Source organism: Aotus nancymaae, unplaced genomic scaffold (genome assembly GCF_030222135.1).
Source record: "Aotus nancymaae isolate 86718 unplaced genomic scaffold, 86718_ANA_hifiasm-v0.15.2.pri h1tg000010l, whole genome shotgun sequence".
Lineage (NCBI taxonomy): Eukaryota > Metazoa > Chordata > Mammalia > Primates > Aotidae > Aotus > Aotus nancymaae.
The window spans coordinates 41,479,923-41,500,974 of NW_026988421.1; the positions used below are offsets into that span (position 1 = coordinate 41,479,923).

Genomic DNA, 21,052 nt, shown 5'->3' on the forward strand with positions numbered 1-21,052 from the left:
AACAATTTTTCCCCCACAGTGTATTCAAGACACAAGAAATTGGAGGTAAGAGTTGATTTTAGGAAAAGGAGATGAAGTAGATAACAGGTGAAAGAAGCTTTTATAGAGAAGCCTTCCTTGAGAAAAGTTAATAAAGATGAGGGCAAGAAACAGTGGCTTCAGAGCTGCATGCTAATGGAAGTCAGCCTCTATCTGGGAAGTAGTGGTAATTTCTGGAACATAAAATCAGAAAGTCATCATACATTTGGATGAAGAACCAGAGAGGAAAAAATTAAATGTCTTCAATATGTGTATGATCCAAAATGGAGTAAAAACTATTTGCAAGAATGTTATTGAAACTACAAATCAGAGTAGGCCTATAAAATTTCCTGTAAGCAAGAGTTGGTAAGGAAAGTTCATAGCACCTTGTCTATTATTACTACATTACAATGTGTGAAATGTCACTGATATTTTGTTTCCTATCATTATTTTTCCAAGTATGTGTAATATTTGTAGTTGTTTTTATAGGTTTACTTACATGCTAGTCCTCTAACCCAAATTCTTTAAGGAATTTAAGGGGATTTTTGTAATTTTGTTAACTCTGCAGATGCTGGGGAAGGATTGTCATATAATGTGATACAGAATGTGATGAACGCTACTCTGAGTGTCTACTGGGTTTTAATCATCTCTGTATTCCTAGAGCTTAGCACAGTTCTTGGCAAATATTGAGAACTCAAAGTCTGTTGAAATAGTTGAAGAAAATAACCAAGGACTCTAGGCACTCCTGGAACTTTTGTGGGTAGAGTTTATTATAAATTAGTGCATGGAGTTGCATAGGAGTGGAGAGAGGCTTAATGGATTAAAACATTGGTTGTGGAGTTAGATAGACCAGAGTATAAATTCTAGTTACACTACTTACCAGCTAAAAAGAGCTCTGAGCCTGTTTCCTCTTCTGTAAAGTGGGATAATATTATTTCTGTTCTAAGATTGCTGTAACAGTTAAATAAGATGTAATGCTAAGGTGCTTAGAATTACAGATGACATATAAAAACAGTTCAGAATATAGTAGTTATTATTACTGTTAAACTTTTTACTGTTACTTTTTATTTTTTCCCAAAGGAGACTTACATTTAGAGACTTAGTGCTAAAATACCTATTCGGACCCATTAAATATTTAGAGACATTGGCTTCTGAGAGCTCAAGTCCTGGGCACTTCCCCAACCAAACTGTTTCCTAGTTTGAGAATAAGACAGTGCAGAAAAGTCTTGGGATGTCAAAAGGTAAACTGAGGCACAGTAAACCTCAAAAGAGTTTATTTGAGCAAATACCAATTCATGAATTGGACAGCTGTGGTTTGGGGGCTTCTTGGAGGGGATGCAAAAAGAAGGCTTGTACAGGGTGAACAAGAAAGTAAAACAAAGAAAATATTTGGTTGGTTGTAGTTACACAGTTGCTTTATTTGGTTGTTTCTGGTGAAAAGTCTCTATGTAAGTTAGGCTTCTTATTAGTTAACCTTGTTTCATTTTTCTTTAATATAGGGATTTACAAGAAATAGCCTAAGTTAAGTTTTGCTTTTGTTTGCAAATTGAGCAAGGTTAAGATTACGTATGAAGTTTAAATGGATTTGTCTGGCCCAGAATTTCTTAAAGCCCAGTCTCCATTATAATTTACTTTAATGGAAATGTATGCCAGTTCCTATTGCTGGTGTGTTGGAGCTGGCTGGAGCTGGCCAGAGTCAGCTTGAACTGGTTTGTGAAAGTCAATTTTGCCAGACTCTGAGGTCAGTGACCTCTCCTTGGTAGCCTGAAACTAGCCAGCTGGGAGTCGTTACACCAATGAAATGGAAGAAGACCACAAAGAAGGTTTTCTTTCCCTCCCTCCCTCCCACCCCCGCCTTTCTTTCTTTCTTTCTTTCTTTCTTTCTTTCTTTCTTTCTTTCTTTCTTTCTTTCTCTTTCTTTCTTTTCTGTTACTCCTTTCTTTTGTAGAACTGGATGTTACCCAGTTATGAGCACATTTTTCTCTTCTCTGTGTCTACCTCTGTGGTGGTCTAAGGTAGTAGGAGGGTATCAGGGCTTCCGATTTGCCATTTTCTAGCAGCCAGAAACCATTCTTCCTCCACCGTTTCTCCTCATCACTGGAGGTGAAGACTCTTCTGCTTTTCCCTGGTCCTCAAGACGTCAGAGTTTCCAATGTTCTGGAGTCAGAAGTGTGGCAATGGGGTTTGTTTAGCTTCCTGGCAAGGAACATAACATCATGTTCTCAAGCAGACCTTTCTGGAGAAAGAATAGAAAACATAGATAACTATGTTCTCTGCTTCTATTTCCCCTTCTGCTGCTCTTCATGAGGAACTATGACTGTGCTCCATGTTTCCGCCGGTGCTGGGACCTTCCTTCATGTTACGTAAAGACTGAGCAGGCCTAAAACACCCTTTAAAAAATTACTGTGCCTTTTTTATTTGTCTGAAGGAAGAAATTTACTAAGGAATTTATGAAATACAGTACATGAAGAATGAGTCATCAGAAATAAAGACTTGGGATTAATTGCAGAAATCAAATTAAACCCAATAGGTGTTTATTATCATTCCCCAAGGTTACTTAACTTGAAAAGAAAGAAAAATATTTTCCTTCCTTTTCTGAGAAGACATTTCCTGAATCACAAGGCTTTTTACTGGAATCATTTTGCTCCAAAACCTACAAATCGACGTCAGAAATTTTTATGGAACATTTTAAGTGAGGGGAGCTTGTAGCCCGGACAAGGCTAATAAACAGTGAACCAATTCCTCTGAGCCACAGGCAAAATTCTCCATAGTCTTTCCTTAGACTGGGAATTGCAGAAGCTCCATTATACTTTAGAGAAAACAACACTAAAAAGTGGGGGTAATTTGGGGGAAGCTTTGCTTTTAAAGACATCCATAATGGTACAAGTTGTTCAGATATTTCTACATTATTAAAATAATACCAAGTATTTTTCCAGCTGTGAGATCTATTATACTTAGAGCAGTGCAAAACATTATTAAGTAATACATACAGTTAATCATCAACATACCGGCTGCATCATATTCTACCCATGGACACTTCTTAAATTTTAGTGCCTGGACAAGTAAGATGGAAAGTGGACAGAGTGAAACTTTATCACCAAATTCTTGGCTACTTTTAAAGAAAGACATGGGGAAAGGCTAAAGGATACAAAAAAAAATTCCTAATATTCCGTAATTTCAGAGTTTTGAATGCTCCTTAACTAATATGAATTCAAAAGCTGCAATGTTACATTAAGTTTTTACTTCCATTTTGGGGGCTTGTTTCTTTTACCTTTGCAGAGATTCTCAACCCTCACTGTGCCTCAGAATCACCAGGGAAATTTAAATAGCGCTAATGCTCCCCTCCTATTCCTACAGTTCTTATTTAATTGGTCAATAGTGGGGCCTGGACCATACTTTTTAAAGTGTCCTAATATTACTTAGCCAAGGTTAAGAACCACTGAGGTGAAATATTGTCCTGCTTCTTATATGATCTATTACCTTCTAAGCATCAACCCCTTCCCCAGCCTCACTTTCCAGCCAAGTTGGATGAATCAGTGTGTCAACCAACAAATGACTTTTATCCATGTTCTGGGTGCCTGACCTCATGGAAGCCTAACTTCCAGAAGGTTGCAGTCTAGTTAAGAAGACTACATTTAACCCACCAGCTCATTTAAGGCCAATGTGCTGCTTGAGGTTCTGTATATTTCCTGCTGCAGGTAGGAAATATGAAAGGGATTTCTTGGAGATGAACCGTGAGATGGGCCTTGAAGAATGGATAGCACAATTTAAAAGGTGTAAGAGTGGCAAGCAGGTAGCCCAAACATAGGAGTGAGGAGATTAACCTTAACAGAGATGGGAGAGCTTGCAGAGCAGCAGGGTTTACACACAGTTGGCCCACTAAGGGACACTTTAAAAATCAGGCAAAAGTTGTAGATACCTCACTCTCTAGGAAATTGGGCACAGCACATCCAATTTCAATACCCACTAATGCAACTTAAGAAGATAAAACAAGATGATGTGAGAGAGAGAGAGAGCCTGGACTGGGAGACTGAGTGGTCAGGGAATGCCTCTCTGAGGAGGTGATACATGGGCTGATACTTGATCTGGCCTAGCAGAAAGCCAGCCATATAGGTCACATGCAAGTGCAAAGGCCAGAAGACAGAAATGAACCTGGAATGCCCCAGAAATCACCACAAAATTATGAGCAAAGGGGAGATTGATAGATGAGATTGAAGAGAAAAGTTAGTAGGTGGGACCTGTTAATCCTGTGCCTTAGCTTCTCAGGTGGTCCAGAGCACAGCTCTAGGGAGTGTTGTTCACAGGTTGGCCCATGGGAACTCATGCACCCTGTGGGTAAATACTGCTTCCCTTCAATCTTTTCCTCACCTACTTGCCTGTTTTCCTCTGTGCCTTCACCGAAACCTGGCTTTTCCTGGGCATTATGACACCTTCTCTCATGGTGGTTGCTGATTCAGTCCCTTTCTGGGTCACCATTGTCATTTTTTGACCATGGCTCGATTTCTTACTTGAAATCTTTGCTTAGGGCCCTTTCTCTATATTCTCACTTCTGTCCACTGTATTCCAGGGCCCACTTCCACCTCCCTGGAGCACAAGTACCCCTTTCTTTCTGTCCCCTGGGGTCATCCTCAGTGACCTCAACATCCATAAGCCTCATTCTCCCTTCTTGACTTGTGTTTCTACTCCAAATCAGACACTCAACAAGCCCACACTTGACTTCTCATCCCCAGACAGAGTTTATCTGTAATATCTCTCATTATAACTTCTTAACTGGTCACTTTTCTAATAGACCAGATGTGAAAACTCTGCTCTGATCCTTCTCTGTGTTTCTATTTGCTTGTCTCTCTCTTTATGCAAGTTCATTTGTCTTTACCTGGCCGACATATGATGCCCACTCAGTCTGCATTTCATGGTAAACCACTCTCCTCTCGTTTGCTTTGCCTGACAGACATGTTTGCGAATCCTTGCTCTTGGCCTCTCTACTTTCTACACTCTTCCCTCACCTAGGTTTGCTGAAGAAAATCACAAACTTTCACTGTGGGCTCAGTCAACGGCACCTTCTTACTGTGTTTCTACAACCTGGTTTTCAAAGCCATTTTATATTTTTATTCATTTCATGTAGGTAAATTATGACTGTCCAAAATCTTCCCCACCATGCTCAAAAGCCTCATCTACCCTTGCCTCAGTCACATCTCCTGTGCTCAAAAGCCTCATCTACCCTTGCCTCAGTCACATCTCCTGTCATTAATCCATTCATCCGTTTAAATGTCAATCCTATTTATTTAATTATTGTGTTAGTCTGTTCTCATGCTGCTAATAAAGATATACCCAAGACTGGGTAATTTATAAAGGAAGAAGTTTAATTGACTCACAGTTCCACATGGCTGAGGAGGCCTCATAATCATGGCAAAAAGCAAATGAGCAAAGTCAATCATGAAAGCTGGCAAGAGAGCTTGCATAGGGGAATTATCCTTTATAAAACTATCAAATCTGGTGAGACTTATTCACTATCATGAGAACAGCACAGGAAAGACGCGCCCCCATGATTCAATTGCCTCCCACTGGGTCCCTCGAACAACATGTGGGAATTAAGGGAGCTACAATTCAAGATGAGATTTGGGTGGAGACACAGCAAAAGCACATCAGTTATCTAGCTATATCTATTTATGACAAATATATAGTAGTATAATGAACAAAGATCAATCCTCCGACTTTCTGGCAAAAATTTCAGTCATTCTAAAGTTCTTTCTATCCATATAGCTCTCTTTTCTCCCTTGCTTTGGCCTCAGAGCCAGAATTTTCCTTCTGTGTAGGAGACTAATGCTTCCATTTCAATGCTCTCTATCCTACCATCTCTTCACTCGCTTTGAGCGATTATTTACCCTCTCATTACTGCTCCTGTCCATCTTCCTTGGCTCCTTATGCTTTAATAATTATAAGAGTAGCTAACATTAATTGAGGGTTTGTTGTGACTCAGATCTGAGCGAAGTGCTTCATCTACAGAGTTACATTTAATTATTTCTGAAACTTAACAAAGAAGGTGTGATTATCAAAAGCAGAAGGAAGCTTAGCACAAAGAGTTTAGGTAGGTTGTCCAAATAACACAGCTGCTAAGTTGCAGAGATGAGATTGGAACACAGAGAGTTTGCTTCCAGAGCCTGGATTTGTAACCACTTCGCCTACAAACGTGCAGAACGTTGGCTGGACACTGCTACTGCCTCTTCAAAGTCTCTAGCTTTCACTAACAGCTTGTTCACTGCCAAACTGACCACAATTCCTCTCCAATTGCATCTTCTAATTCTTCATAGGCAATGTACTCAGATCTCTGTATTGTATTCTTCCTTCAGCCCCATCACTGCATGAAAACTGGCCTCTGCATGGCTGCTAATGGTCAAATCCCGTGATCTTTCTGTCTCCCTTCTTGAAACTTTCACTCCTTTGCCTTTGGGTCTTATCTTTTTCTGGTTTCTCCTGCAGGCTCTCTGATGACACTTCTTATCTCTTGGTGGATATTGCTGAGTCTAGGTCAGGTTGGAGAAGGAGGGGGGATGTATAACCAAGCACCAACAAGCCAATGCCACAAGCGGACACATCAATATCTCAAGAGTATAGACTGTAGTTTAACTTTGGTTGCAAATCTCAAATGCAAAATCTTGTAGCCAGAAGACATTCTGAAGGCTGATTTTCAAGACTGAAGTAATTGGAGATGGAATGTATGCATTCTGCAGTCATTCCCCTTGATTTGACTCTTGGCCCTGTCATTTGTGAACTATGTGACTTTGGCCAGCAAAGACAATTTCCCTTAGTTTTATCTGTGCAAAATTGGTATATTTATATGACTTTATAGGGTTGTTGTTAGGATTAAAGTAGAATAATTGAGCTACTCAATAACTGTTAGCTCATCTTATAATTTGTTTCTTCTCTTAATCACTAAATACATATTGAAGGCCTACCCTGTGTCAGTCACTATGTTGGATACTGGGGATACAATGATGAATCAGTACAGACACAATGTAGCCTCCTGTAACTACAGTGCCCTTATATAGCTTATAGTCTAGCTGAGGAGATGTTAATAACACACATACCTCACCAGACATGGTGGCTCACGCCTGTAATCCCAGCACTTTGAGAGGCCAAGGCGGGTGGATCATGATGTTAAGGAGTTCGAACTCAGCCTGACCAACATGGTGAAACCTGTCTCTACTAAAAATACAAAAATTTAGCCGGGATGGTGGCTCGTGCCTGTAATCCCAGCTACTCAGGAGGCTGAGGCAGGAGAATCACATGAACCTGGGAGACAAAGTTTGCAGTGACCGGAGACCACTCCACTGCACTCCAGCCTGGGCAACAGAGTGAGACCCTGTCTCAAAAAACAGACAAACAAATAAACAAAAAAAAAACCACATACCTTTATTTAGGTCAAGGGTGTGGATAAGAGAGTGGTAGGAAATGAAGTTGGAAAAACGGCAAATGGGAAACGTGAGATTAAAAGAATTGTGTGCAATAGTCTTGGTGAGAATGATGAAGATCTGAAGTAGCACTTTAGCAGTGAGGATGGACAGAAGGCTTCTGAGACTCTTAGGGGATAGTTATTATAATAATTTCCCAGGTGTGTTTCTTCTACACCCAGGGAGCTCCCAAATTCCAGAAGTTTCAGGGGTCAAAAGGGATTTATGATAGCTTTTCCAGCAACCCAAATGGACAGACAGCCCCTTCTCTTTTTCCTTCCTGGCTTGTCAACCAGCCCTTTCTACTGGACTTCCATCTGTCTGCTGTCATGCTTTTCTTACGCTGAGCTGCCCCCTAGTGGAAAACGAAAGTTCATAACAGCATAGAGTCTTCTCAGTTGTTAGTGAAACTCTCACATTAAATTACAGTCATGCACCACATGATGTCACAGTCAGCGATGAACAGCATATACAGCAGTGGTCCTATGAGATTATAATGGAGCTGCCCTATGCAGGTGTGTCATTTTACCTTTTACACTATATTTTTACTGTATAATTTTATATGTTCACCTGTGTTTAGATGCACAAATACTTACAATTATGTTATAACTGCCTACAGTATTCTGTAGAGTAACATGCTGTCTAGGTTTTTAGCCTGGGAGCCACAGGCTATGCCATATTAGTAACAGGCTCCACAACTAGATTTGTGTAAGTACACTCTGTGATGTTCACGCAGTGACAAAATCACCTAACAACACATTTCTCAGAACGTATCCCTGTTGTGAAGTGAAGGATGACTGTACTTGTACATCTCAACCGAGAAGGAAGACACTTAGCTTCCTGGTAACTCTGTGTCTTGGATCTAAGAAGCCTAAGAAAGACTAAAGATAAGATAGGGTTAGTATTTTAAGTAATATTACTCAAACGGGGTTGAGAACGTCCTCAAAAGCACTGAGTGACTCTTGCAAAACAACTCCCCATCTTTTCCTCTTCCTCTTTTTGGTTAACTCTCAGTGTAGATTTTGAGAAGCCCAAGCAGAGAGCTTCTGGAGGCAAAGGCAGGTCTATGTTACCAGGCAGGTAACATAGAGGGGTGAAATGAGCCAATGTAATGTGATGGGGAGTAGTGGGGACTGTGCAGAATTGGAGTCACTGCCACTAAGCACCAGTTATTTGGTATTCTACAGGAATATAGGCCCAGTGTTATCAAAACTTTTCCTTTCTAAAAAAATTTGAGACAGTTTCTCTCTTTCACCCAGGCTGAGGTGAAGTGGCACAATCTCGGCTTACTGCAACCTCCACCCCCACCCTCAGGTTCAAGCAATTCTCCTACCTCAGCCTCCTGAGTAGCTGGGATTATAGGCACTGGCTACCACCGTGGCTAATTTTATTTATTTATTTATTTATTAGGGATTGAGTTCTGCCATGTTGTCCAGGTTGATCTCGAACTCCTGACTTCAGGTGATCCACCCCCCTCAGCCTTGCAAAGTGCAGGATTACAGGTGTGAGCCGCCACACCTGGCCAAAACTTTTTATTTTTAAAGAGAAGCTGGAAAGCCAGATTACTACATGAAATATTCTAGTTTTTTTTAATGTTGTAATTTAAATATTTTAGGAAAAAAAAGCTCTAACGCCACTTGTTTTCAAGCGCTTCATGGTAGACCATTAATTTTCAATTGCTTGATGAGTAGTGGTCACTGCTAATCACTCTGTTATTAACTTTTCACAGGTTTATAGTAAAATCTTTAAAAAGGATAATAAAATGAATTTTTTTATAAAGCTAACTAAATCTATCCAAGATAAAGAACTACTTCCCCCACCGCCTGGTGGTTATATCCTTACATATTTTATTAAAATGTTCTTCATTTATCTTCGTATTTATTAAAATATCTTTTATGAAATAATAGTATTGTTTTTAATACATTTAATTGGCAAAATTAAGAGTTGTTGACTTTACATTGTCTTGTTGCATTTAGTTTTGTTTTACTTATTTTTGAAATCCAAATGACTGTGCATTGCTGCTAGGACAATGGCAAGTCACTGAAGGTTTTAAAGCACTATTGTGTTGACATAACCCTGGACTCCAGCAGTGATGTGGAAGATTTGTTGGTTGAGACTAGAGTCCCAGAAGTAATAGAATGTGAAAACCCAAAGGAACTTCGGCTTCTCGCCTTCATTTAATGACTGAGGGAACGGAGATAGAGTAGGGAAGTGAATTGTCCACAGTCACCGAGGGAGATAGTAACAGAGCCATGGTCACATCCTGTTTTTCTGACACAAGATAGGTGTTTCAACTGCCCCAGGCCTTTCTACATCAGCCACACAGTACACTGAGACACTGAAGTACCCAACTGATGGAAGGCTTAGCAAAGGGAGGACTTCAGGATAACAGAATAGGTGATTTGTGTAATTGTGCATTTCTAGAGAAACGTAAAGCCCACATATCATGTTTATTTCATCTTTAAGGTACAGAAGTTTGCCTTTAATTGCTGCTCAGTCAATTTTCTGTTAGGATGTTCCTTTTATGAGTAGGCCTTTAGGTTTAAAAGTATATTAGAGTTCACTTATTGTGATATTTGGCTATGTTAGAACCACAGTTTATTAGCAAATATACCCACTTGACTTTCCCTTTGATCTGTCCCAGTTTCCACAGGTGCTTACGTACCTACCCCTACCTAAAAAACTTTTTCCTTGTTGTTTACTCTGTGTATGTGTGTCTCTGTCCTATTTCCCACTTGACAGATATATTTTACACGGATAAGGTAACATGTTTTATACTCTATTCTCTGGCACCTGTGACTGGCACACAAGTAGGAGTTTGACTTGATTATTAAAGTATGACAGTAGCAATAATGATAACTTTCATACATTAAGCACAATCCATATTCTAGATATTATTCTAAATGCTTTTTAGAAAACATTATCTAATGAAAATTAGTCTAAAAATATTTGGTGTTTGCCTCCCATGTGCCAAGTGCTGTGTTGAATGCTGGGAAATAGCAGTGAATTGAATGGATATATCCTTTAGCCACCTGGAGTTTACAGCCTCATCTTCAGTGCCTTCCTTCTCAGCACTGCCTCAAACCTCTTCTGATCGATGCTAGCCCAAAATACTGATTGTACATAATTAAGAAAGGAGTTACATTTATGTCAGTTGCTGTCAGGGAGAGATACTGAATGTTGGGAGTCAGAAAAGACTTCTTGGATAAAGTGAAAATTAAATTATGACATGAAGGGTGAGCTAGGTGTTATTCAGATGAAGGGCAGGGGGTGTGTTCCATGAGGAGGGAGTGTTCAGGGCAGATGCCCAGATGGAAAGTACCAAACACGGTTTGGTTCAACCAAACTTTGAAGAACAGAAGTCGAGGAGGGCTGGAGCAGAGGAGGAAAAGAGGACAAGATGAGGCCACCTGAAGTCTTGCTATTAAACTCCCATGGCACCTTATGAAGCTCTGTATAATGCTTTTTATAAACAGCGTCTAATCAATTGCAGTTAATCATAAAATTTGTTGTTTGGATATTATTTGCCTAAAAACCTGTCTTTTCTGCTATGTTGATCTTGTTTAACACAAGGTGCTATGTAGGTCTTATTTCATCACTAGTGCTGCCCTAAACCTTTCCCCATATACCTGCTTTCTATTTTATCTTTAGTAAAGAAAATATCTGCTTTTCTGACAGGCCCATCTGCCTGTGAGCACTATGCACAGTTTCCTTACTGAGTTGAATTTGTAGTATTTTATTTATTTATTCACCCATTTGTCTATTTGATGGACATAAGTGTGTGCCAAGCAAATTTAGGAAAATGTAGGAGGTTCCTCATGGGCTAATTCTTGTTCTAGACTTAAGGCTAGGCATAACTGACACCAAAAACTCTCACCTACAAAGCAATATATTACAATTTTAAAACATTTAAATTTTAATGTATTGGGTTATGACTTTTTTTTTCTTTTTGTGGTTTAATTATGCCAGTATTTCAAAACCTGCTTTTGTTTTTCCCGACTCAGCCCATCTGCCAAGCAGCCTATCAGAATGACTTTGGACAAGTGTGGCGGTGGGTGAAAGAAGACAACAGCTACACCAACGTTCAGGATGGCTTTAATGGAGACACTCCCCTGATCTGTGCTTGCAGGCGAGGCCATGTGAGAATTGTTTCCTTCCTTTTAAGAAGAAATGCTAATGTCAACCTCAAAAACCAGGTGAGGTCATGACAAGAGTGGAGAGTGTAATTGTTCATGGTAATTCCTTTCTCCTTGAATCACTAGAAGTGGTGCATGTCATTTTTAAAATTGCTTGTAGTTCCTAATACCAACAATTATCTTAGCCTTAATTTAGAGAGACTGACACATATCAAGGACATTTGATTAGGCTAAACAGCAAAATAAAACATAATTCAACCAGCAGTCATAATTTGTGATTAATTATGTCTTTGTACTTCTGAGGAGGAAGAGAATGGTTCACTCATTTGGCTCGATAGAACTTTTTTTTTCCTTCTTCCTCTCTTCATCCTCCTCTTTCTCCCTCGCCCATCTTCCTCATCACATTACAGAAGCAATGGGAAGAATTTCTTGGAAAAGAAATGCTGTTTCACTAGATCTGTCCTGATCTCCAGAAGATCCTATAGTGTGCTTGTAGAACGAAAGAATACTACTGAGAAATTTACCAAGGCCAAATAAGCTCATGAAACAGAGGTTACTTGAAATCACACAGAAAGGTGTGAAGAATATATTTAAAGATGCAATAGTAGCTACTTTGGAGTCTTCAGGACCAAGGAAGAGAAGAATATGTGTGTATTGCTGTGAAAATCCTTGTGGAGCCCTTTCTGAACATCTAGCATTTGCATCGTAGTGAAGGCAATGTTTAAATTACACTGAATAAATATTAAAAGTCACTTTTTGCAATCATTATGACTGTCCTGTACCCACTCATATGCATTCAAAGTGAGAAACCACTGGAATTCCCCCATTGCTCCTTCTAAGTCATTTGAAGACTAGCTCATTTGGAGTAACAATGTATTATCAGAAAATTGATCACTACTGGACTTTCTTGTTTGTGCTTACTACTTTTCGTTTTGCTGGGATTAAAAGCAAGTCATGCCCGTGCTGAATCTAACAGATACGCAACAGTGTAGAGTATAATAGGATCTCTGTAGATCACTGCTGAGAAACCAGGTATGTGGAGTTGTGGTGAGTGATAGTGCCAGAAGACAGAAGACAGATGTCTGTGGGTTCCTGGGCTCTTTTAAGAGATGGGCTCATTAGAAAACTGAGGGAGGAGACGTTAGACAGCCCATGGGCAAGGCTAAGGAGATACTTTATCTCTGCTTTGCAGATGAGGAGGGCCTCAGCCAGCCTGCTGGGATTTTCTGGTATCATATGAATCATGAAAAAGACAATAGTGGATACATTAGGTTAATAGATTTTATCAGAAGTTTTTGGTTTGCATTTTCCACTTTTAAAATGTTTCTAACGTATTAACATTTAATATTTTTTTCTCCAAATATTAATCTCCAAAGTTAATAATTTGAACTGGTGATTTCTCATTTCTTAAATCTGTTTATAAATTATTTCCAGACGCACTAAACAAACAAAGGCCTTAAACAAACAGCTTTGCTGGCGGTTCAGAAGCACAAGCCTATAGAAAACATAGATTCCATGGAAAGCAAATTAAATTAAAACATAAAGATCCTTGTTTTTGTCTGTCAACTGACCAAGATTAAAAAAGAAAACAAATGTTGATCAGAAAGTTTAAGTTATTATTGTCTTATTAGAATACAATTTGGTAGCACAATATGAAAAGCATTAATACCGTTTATGCCAGGAATTCTATTTTTAGAAATGTATGCAAAGCAAAAATTTGGAAATATTGACAAGGCTTTATGAATGAGTAGGTTCAGGCAATATTATTTATAAAAATGAAAAGTTAAAAACTTGAAATGGGCCATGTGCAGAGGCTCATGCCTGGAATCCCGGTACTTTGGGAGGCCAAGGTAGAAGGATAGTTTGAAACCAGGAGATCAAGACCAGCCTAGGTGACATAGCTAGACCACCCATCTCTACACAAAAAGATAACAAATAAAAAATTATCCGGGTGTGGTGGCACATGCTTGTAGTCCTAGCTACTTTGGAGGCTGAGGTTGAAGGATTGCTTGAGCCCAGGAAGTTGGGGCTGCAGTGAGCTAGGATTGTGCCACCGCACTCCCACCTAGGTGACAGAGCAAGATACTGTCTCCCAGAAAAACAAAAACAAAACCCTACAAAACCTTGAACTGTTGAAAAGGCAGAGCTTGGCTAAATAAATTAGAGTAGTTCTACTCAATACTAAGCCATGCAGCCATTACAGTCATATGTTTGAAAATACTGAATGGCAGGGAAAATGTACATATTCTAAATATGCATTTCTAAAGTGAAAAAAGCAAGATATGATATTGCATATGCAATATAATCCCACATTTTAAAATTCCACACTTATGCATTTAAAAAGACTGAAAGAGGATATAGCAAAATGTCAACAGTTAACTCTGGTCCATTTAATAACGGGCAATTTTAAATTCTATCATTATAGTCTTGTCTAGTTTCCAAAATTTTTTACAGAAAATATAAATGCTTTGACATTAGAAAAATAAAAAGTATTCTTATTTAGGTACAGCGCCTCGCATAAGTGGAAACCAACCTCTCTTCTTTCTCTTGCGCTCCCTCCCCTCTTACTGATTTGGTTGGTATTCCAATTATGACAGTCTGTTTTGCATTATATTTATTTGTGCATGTTTCTGTCCACCTTTGATTATGAGGCCTAAGAGTTCACATCTCCCACAACCCTTAGAAATTTACATCTATTACCTGACAAATATTCACATATTTGAAGAATAAAATTGAGTTATTTGCATTTTTCTAGACTATGCGCATGAAGGAACATGAAAGTAGCCATGTGGTTAAGAGTTTTCCTATGAACAAATCACAAAATGGATCATGATACATGATAGATGATTAAGGGATAACTATCACTTTCCATACTAAATTCAGTCCTAAGTTTATATCTCAGTGTATCTTTTTTCCAGAAACTAAATGGGTGTGAGAATCTGTCTTCTGATGACCTGTACTGTGTACATTTCACCTTTGCTGTCTTCCCGGAGCCCCTCCCTAACTTTTCCTTTACACTGGATGGTGCTCCTTGTTCTGCTCACTGGAAACCTGCATTCATTAATCAGATCCCCACAGGAAAAGATGCCATGGGTACCGGAAAAATAAAATGCAGAAACTAAACTTTTTGAGATGGTCATCTGAAAATGTAAATTTTGAGTTGAAATGCTTTCTTAGTAACGAATCCTTTTCTTAACTTTTAGAAAGAGAGAACCTGCTTGCATTATGCTGTGAAGAAAAAATTTACGTTCATTGATTATCTACTTATTATCCTCTTAATGCCTGTTCTGCTCATTGGCTATTTCCTCATGGTGAGTACAACACTTGTTAGAGCAAAGGGCAAATGTGGAGATCGATGGTGTGACTCAATGACTCTTGCCAGGTCAGTGACATGTTAAAAAGAAATAATAACAAAATAAGCCTTTGGTTTGTATTCTGTAATTGACATGTTCAACACACATGCAATGCTATAATTGAAGTACAGCAAGAAGAAAGGTAGGAAAAAGAGTTAACCAATGTTAACATAATCCGTGCAATGTTGATTTAGAAAAATTATTTAACCTTAACTAAGACTTTTCTGAAGAATACAAAAAAAAAAAAAAATTTGAACATTAAAAGAAATGCCTTCTTTTTTTTTCTCCTTTTTTTTTTGTAAGAGGAGTTTGTGTTTTGGGATTTATCTTTCTGGCTTTCTGATTTTTAAGTACTCCTCTGGTAGTGGTGTGTTAAAAAACAGATCCTAAGAGTTTGCATCCAGAAGCCAACACACACAGAAGATACTTGTTGAGAATTTAAGCCCATTTTCACCTTGATGAATTTCTTCATGCTTGGATGAATCTTGGCAGACAGCAATTTTCTGGAATAAAGAAAGGTGTGGTTGGTATAAGGATGCAGTTATATGAGGAGTAGAAGATGAAGATGAAGCTTGAGCTGGTTTTTGCTTTTCCAATAGGGTAACAGATGTCCACTGACTTACTCACTTGTATCCATCCAGTTTCCTTTGTGCTCAGTTCCACCTCTCAGACATGACTTAAGAGATGCACGATTTACTCTAATTAAATGACCAAGCTCCCTCCTTCTTGTAGCTGATAAACTGTGAATATTGGTTACATCTGTTAACATAAGACCCAGAACAAGTCTGCCAGTCAAAAGTGTTATTATTTCATTGGGTATTTAAATGCTACAGAATTTGAGGAACTATAATTAAACATAATAATATTGATTTTGATTATCTGGATTTATAGGAGAGAGAAAATAACTTTAAATTACTAGTAAAAACATAATCTGCTCTTATCCTCAAAGACTTCTTTAAAAATTCATTGTATATTTAGCACTTAGCATTTAAATATATATAGTTTAGGGGCAGGGATAATCTGTCATTTATTTGCAAACCTTTTTAGAAAGTCTAAAGATAAAAATCACAACTGTGATTAGAAGGCTTATTCAGAATTTATTGACACACAACTCTGCTTTCTAAGATGGTTCAATGTTTAGAGGTTGGAAGCCTGGGCAAAAATGCTAATCATAATGAATAGCTTGGTTCTAATTGCATGTACATGCAATTTATTAATGGGGCCTAAAGTTGTAAATTTGTGATGCATAAAAAATAAGTGACATGAGAGGAAATGATGGGGGAGGAGACAAGAAAGCATTGAGCTATTTCAGAGAAAGGTAGGCAGAGAAAGGCAGTTTAGAAGGTGACACAAGAGAGAAGACTAAGGAGAGAGAACTGGATGGAGCTTCCCAGGTGATGACAGGGTCGAACTCCAGGACTATACCCAGCTGAGCAGGGACTGCTTTGCTTCTTCACGAGACTGGAAGTTGAGGAAGACTCCAACAGGCTTGTGGTCAGAATCTCAGGAGATTAGGAAGGAAAAGTGAATTTCTGAGGAGCCCTAGTTAATTTCATTCATTTGTTCAATTCTTTAACACATATTTATTATGGACCTACTATGTGCCAGACACTATGCCAGGTGTTAGGGACACAATGATGAACAAAATAGGCATAGTTCTTGATCCCATGAGAGTTAGGAGGTGGTGAGGAGAGTCATTAATCAAATGGCACAAACACATGTAAAATTACCATGAAACAGGTGATACAGAAAGGTGACTGGTGTTAGGATATCTAAGAAAGACGGATTTCACCTGGTCAGGTGGGTCAGGGAAAGCTTCTTGGAGAAAGAGGGACTTGGGCTGATGAATGAAAGATTAATATGCCAGGCAAAGAAGGGAGAGAGGAGGCTTCTAGGCAGAAGGAACTTCCTGCTCAATGATTCTCTGGCAAGAGGGACCCTGGTGGGAAGGAAAGACTAATAAAGGCCAAAGTAAGTAGAACAGAGTGAGCCAGGAGGTGCAGAGTGAGAGAAGGGCCAGGGCCATACATGGAGCCCAAACGCAAGGGGCTTTGTAGGCCATGCTGAAGAGTTTACTTTTGTCCTCAGAGCAATGGGAAGTAATTACAGAGCTTTGAGCCAGGAAGCAAAAGGCAGGTACTGGGTCCCATTCTCAGTGGAATTAGGTAGGTTTTGGGTGGGACCTGGGAAGTACATTTCTAACAGTTCTCAGGTGCTGATGCTGCTACTTTGAGACCACAGTCTGAGAACCTGGCTTTAATTAGTTGATATTGGAGCGGGGAGAAGCTGGGGGAAATTTGAGGAAAGATGCATACATGCATAGGAGTGTTGGGATTAAAATGAAGCCTATTGATTAAATAGTCTCAGGCATAAACTGGAGAAACTATTTGAAAATAAACCTTTCTTATAATTACCATTTGTAATAGGTATCAAAGACAAAGCAGAATGAGGCTCTTGTACGAATGCTACTTAATGCTGGCGTTGAAGTTAATGCTACAGACTGTGTAAGTTTATACTTTTAGACATTTTGAAAAAGTATTCCAAATGGTATTTGTAGGTAGTGTGTTTGTCATCTGTACAGTTGCTTGCTTTATTTGCCTCAACAATTTTACATTTAGTTTTATTTTCTCCTCTTTTTTTTCACTGACAGGCAATCTTGAGGTTATTTATATTCTGCTAAATTCATGAGAATAATATCTCTGTTGCTTATAAAGTATTTTTCAGTTTATGCAGATAATCTTTAATTTGTATGCTTTTTGAGGAACATAAAAAATGATGCATATATAAAACAAAAGAAGAACCATGCTTTGACTGCATGCTTTCAGAACGTTGGCTGATGTGTAGTGTCAAGCAGGCTTCTCGAGAAAAAAACCACAACAATAGATAGAGTCGGTGAGGAATTTTAGTTTTGGCTTAGCTCTTCTTGACACCCAAAGATTTCACTTTAGAAGTCTGGTCCCCAAAAGGGCTAGGGAATGGGTAAGTGCTTACTCCTCCGGGAAGTTCTTCTAACTGTTCCGGGATCCTTTATGAATCATTTGCATGATTGTAGGAACCAGGCTTAAAGAACTTCCCAACCAAGAATCAGTGCTCTGTGGCCCGGTGGAGGCTGAGAATGTTGACATGACCAGGTGTGACCACCTCCCTTGAATCTCCTGGAAGCCTTTCCTCAGTGTATGTTTCTGGGCACCATTACTTAGCCTGGAGGAATGTAGACCATTGGAACTAGAAGGAATCTTGGTGTCTTGGCCAGTAAGAGGCTCTCAGACCAACAAAGCCACCCAAACTTCGGGTCCTGGCTGCCTGGAAGTTTTGGTCCAATTTAAAAATGACCAAAACTAGCTCTTGTTATATAGCTGGCTGCTGCCAGGATTCATGTTACAGATGGGATGGAAATGAGTTTTGTTAATTACCTAATTTTGAACTATTTATTTCAGCTAAAATTATACCAGACCCAATTGATGAATAGATTGTGAATATGAATAAGCCTTGGTATGCATTTGCCTTATATCTGACTAAAATTTCATATTTATATGCCAATCATTGATCTTCTCTAACTATGATTATCATCAGTTCAAGCAGTCCTTCTACACGTGTTTTTTTTTCTATCTTAGGCATCTATTTTATTATATGAGCTCTTTTTTATTATTATACTTTAAGTTCTGGGGTACATGTGCAGAACGAATTGGCTTTAATGTTGGTGAGACATTAAGGAAAACAAAGGCTCTAATAACAAAATACCAGCCATGGTAGTGTTAAGGAGCTGGAGTCAGAATGCCCACGAGTAAGTCTAGCCTTGCCACTTTTTACTTCTATGAGTTTGAGCAAGTTGTAAACTTATTTGACTCTCCGTGTCCTCATCTATAAAATGGGGATATGCGTAATACTAATTTTATTGGACTGGTTCATGTAAAGCACTCAGCACATGCTTGGAATGTAGTAAGGGCTCACTGAATGGCAACAGCTGCTGCTGCAGCCAAAAATCCAACCCACTGGTGAGAGGCCCCGTGTGTAAACCAAAGAGATAAGACAAAGGTCAAGAAAAATCCCAGTGATGGTAAAAGCAGTGATAGCAACAGTAGCAGCATCCGCTCACTTCTTCCTGTTTGTGAGTGTAAGGTCTTGTTTTCGCTTTCACCTCTGTGCTCTTGCACTCATCTTCCTTTCTAAATGATCACAGGAAGACAGAAGTTTATTTGTATGGTGTTTTGCTTACGATGATTGAATAAAATTTTGGATTCTCAGCTCTTAATTGAAAAAGTAGGCAAGTGGAAATTTGATTCCAAAACACTAACATTCAATTTGTGATGCCTAATGTATTTTATGTGTGTGCACACTTGTGTGTATTACCATTGTTTTATTACAGAGACCGTGTCCCCGTTCCTGTTTCTATGACTTATTTACATCATTTCGGTTTTGCCTATGCTAGTATTATGTTTAAATGCAGGTAGTTTTGTGTGGCGCGCGTGCGCACACACACACACGTGCACACACACACACAAGACAATAATATTTTCCTTTTATTTCAACTAGAGCTTTTGGATAAATTTGTATTGACAGCTACTGTGCATTTCCATTCCTTTAGATAGCTTTGAAATACATTAAGTAAGAGGTTATTAAAGATTAAAAGTTTGTTGAAGGTTTTTCTTTTTTTTCATTTAAATTTAATAATTTAAATTTTCTTAGTCTTTTCATTTAAATTCAATAGATTTAAAATTTGTGCCTGTGACCAAAATTTCTCTAGGATATTTTCCCAGCTATTTATGTGTATTTCTCTCTCTAGACAGAGATACTGCTATCTAGGTGCAGTGGCATTCACCTATAGTCCCAGCTACATAGGAGGCTGAGATGGGAGGATCACTTGAACTCAGGAGTTTGAGACACACACATGTACACACACAGACACCCACTTCTAATACCAAACATTTTTCAAAAACGATCTGAATATTAAAATCCACTTTCTAGGTAAGACAGTGTTTTGTATTTTGGGGTAATTAGACTCTATTTCACATGAAAAAATCAGAACCAAAGCTTCCATTTGTCATGCTACCACTTAATAAAAATAAGTAATTGCAACGTGATCTTCTATAATTTTAGAGGTGTTTCTAGGGAATACGATCCAGAGCTAACTCTGTTAGTTTTGTTAGTCAAAGATATTATTTCTTCACTTACCAAAACCATGATTGCTTGGCTACTTTTCCAAAGGCCAAATTTTGAACACTAATGCCCTAGCTATAATTTTTTTGACCTATAGTATTTTAAATTAGTACTAACAGAATAGATGCACTAGTTTATAACACATAATATAAGCTATAACAAATCACGTTTGGGAGACATCTCTGTAGAACTGCACCGATCTTGTAGGTGTCCTGCAGCAGTAAGAGCACTCATCTTCTTCAGCAGGAATCATCATCAAAACTATAGAGGATAATATTTATGTAAAGGTACATGTGGAGACTCTTTAAAAGATGGTGACATGATCAAGGTGATGATCACCAAGACATATAGCCTACTACAAAGAAACCTTGTCACCATTCAGCATCAGCTTTTCATAAGTTGCATTCTTCAGTTTAGAACAGAAAATGAAAAGCAAAAGGACAGAGATCCATGGCTTATATGACACTAAATACATATACATTGAGGCAGAGAAGAAACTGTCTTAAGTACTTGAAACAGTTATCTATCAATGGCTTGCAGATTGTTTTTTTGCTTAGTTGTATACCACAATGTATGAAAAGGATTTGCCAATGAAGCCACATGCTATGGTCAGTGGAGATCCGGACTGATGAGCTGAAGCTTTGGGCCTTTGTGTTTCAGTATGGCTGTACCGCGTTACATTATGCCTGTGAGATGAAAAACCAGTCTCTTATCCCTCTGCTCCTGGAAGCCCATGCAGACCCCACAATAAAGAATAAGGTAAGGGTCTATGGACCATGGACTGAGGTTCCTCTGACAGCATCATCTTCTAATCTAGGCCTATGTTGAAGGAAATTATTTGCCTCTGATGTAAACAACAGTAAAATTAATCATCCTCATTAAGGAATAAAGCTATCCTATTACTATTAGGACTGACTGCCTTTTAAAGCCCTTGCCAAGC

The 21,052-nt window shown here is 38.7% G+C and overlaps 1 protein-coding gene across 5 annotated transcripts in view; it reads left to right on the forward strand.

The window, feature by feature from the left end:
* Positions 1 to 21,052, forward strand: part of ANKRD22 (ankyrin repeat domain 22) — a 221,210-nt gene that overhangs the window by 7,633 nt on the left and 192,525 nt on the right. For 4 of the 5 annotated variants that reach the window (XM_064374126.1, XM_012454727.3, XM_064374127.1 and 1 more), the window contains exons 2-5: positions 11,471 to 11,662; positions 14,806 to 14,913; positions 17,382 to 17,459; positions 20,773 to 20,871. In XM_064374126.1, coding sequence (XP_064230196.1) covers positions 11,471 to 11,662; positions 14,806 to 14,913; positions 17,382 to 17,459; positions 20,773 to 20,871 — 477 coding nt within the window. Of the gene's footprint in view, positions 1 to 7,928; positions 7,982 to 11,470; positions 11,663 to 14,805; positions 14,914 to 17,381; positions 17,460 to 20,772; positions 20,872 to 21,052 lie in introns of those variants that run through there. The other variant, XM_064374128.1, reaches the window with a different exon arrangement.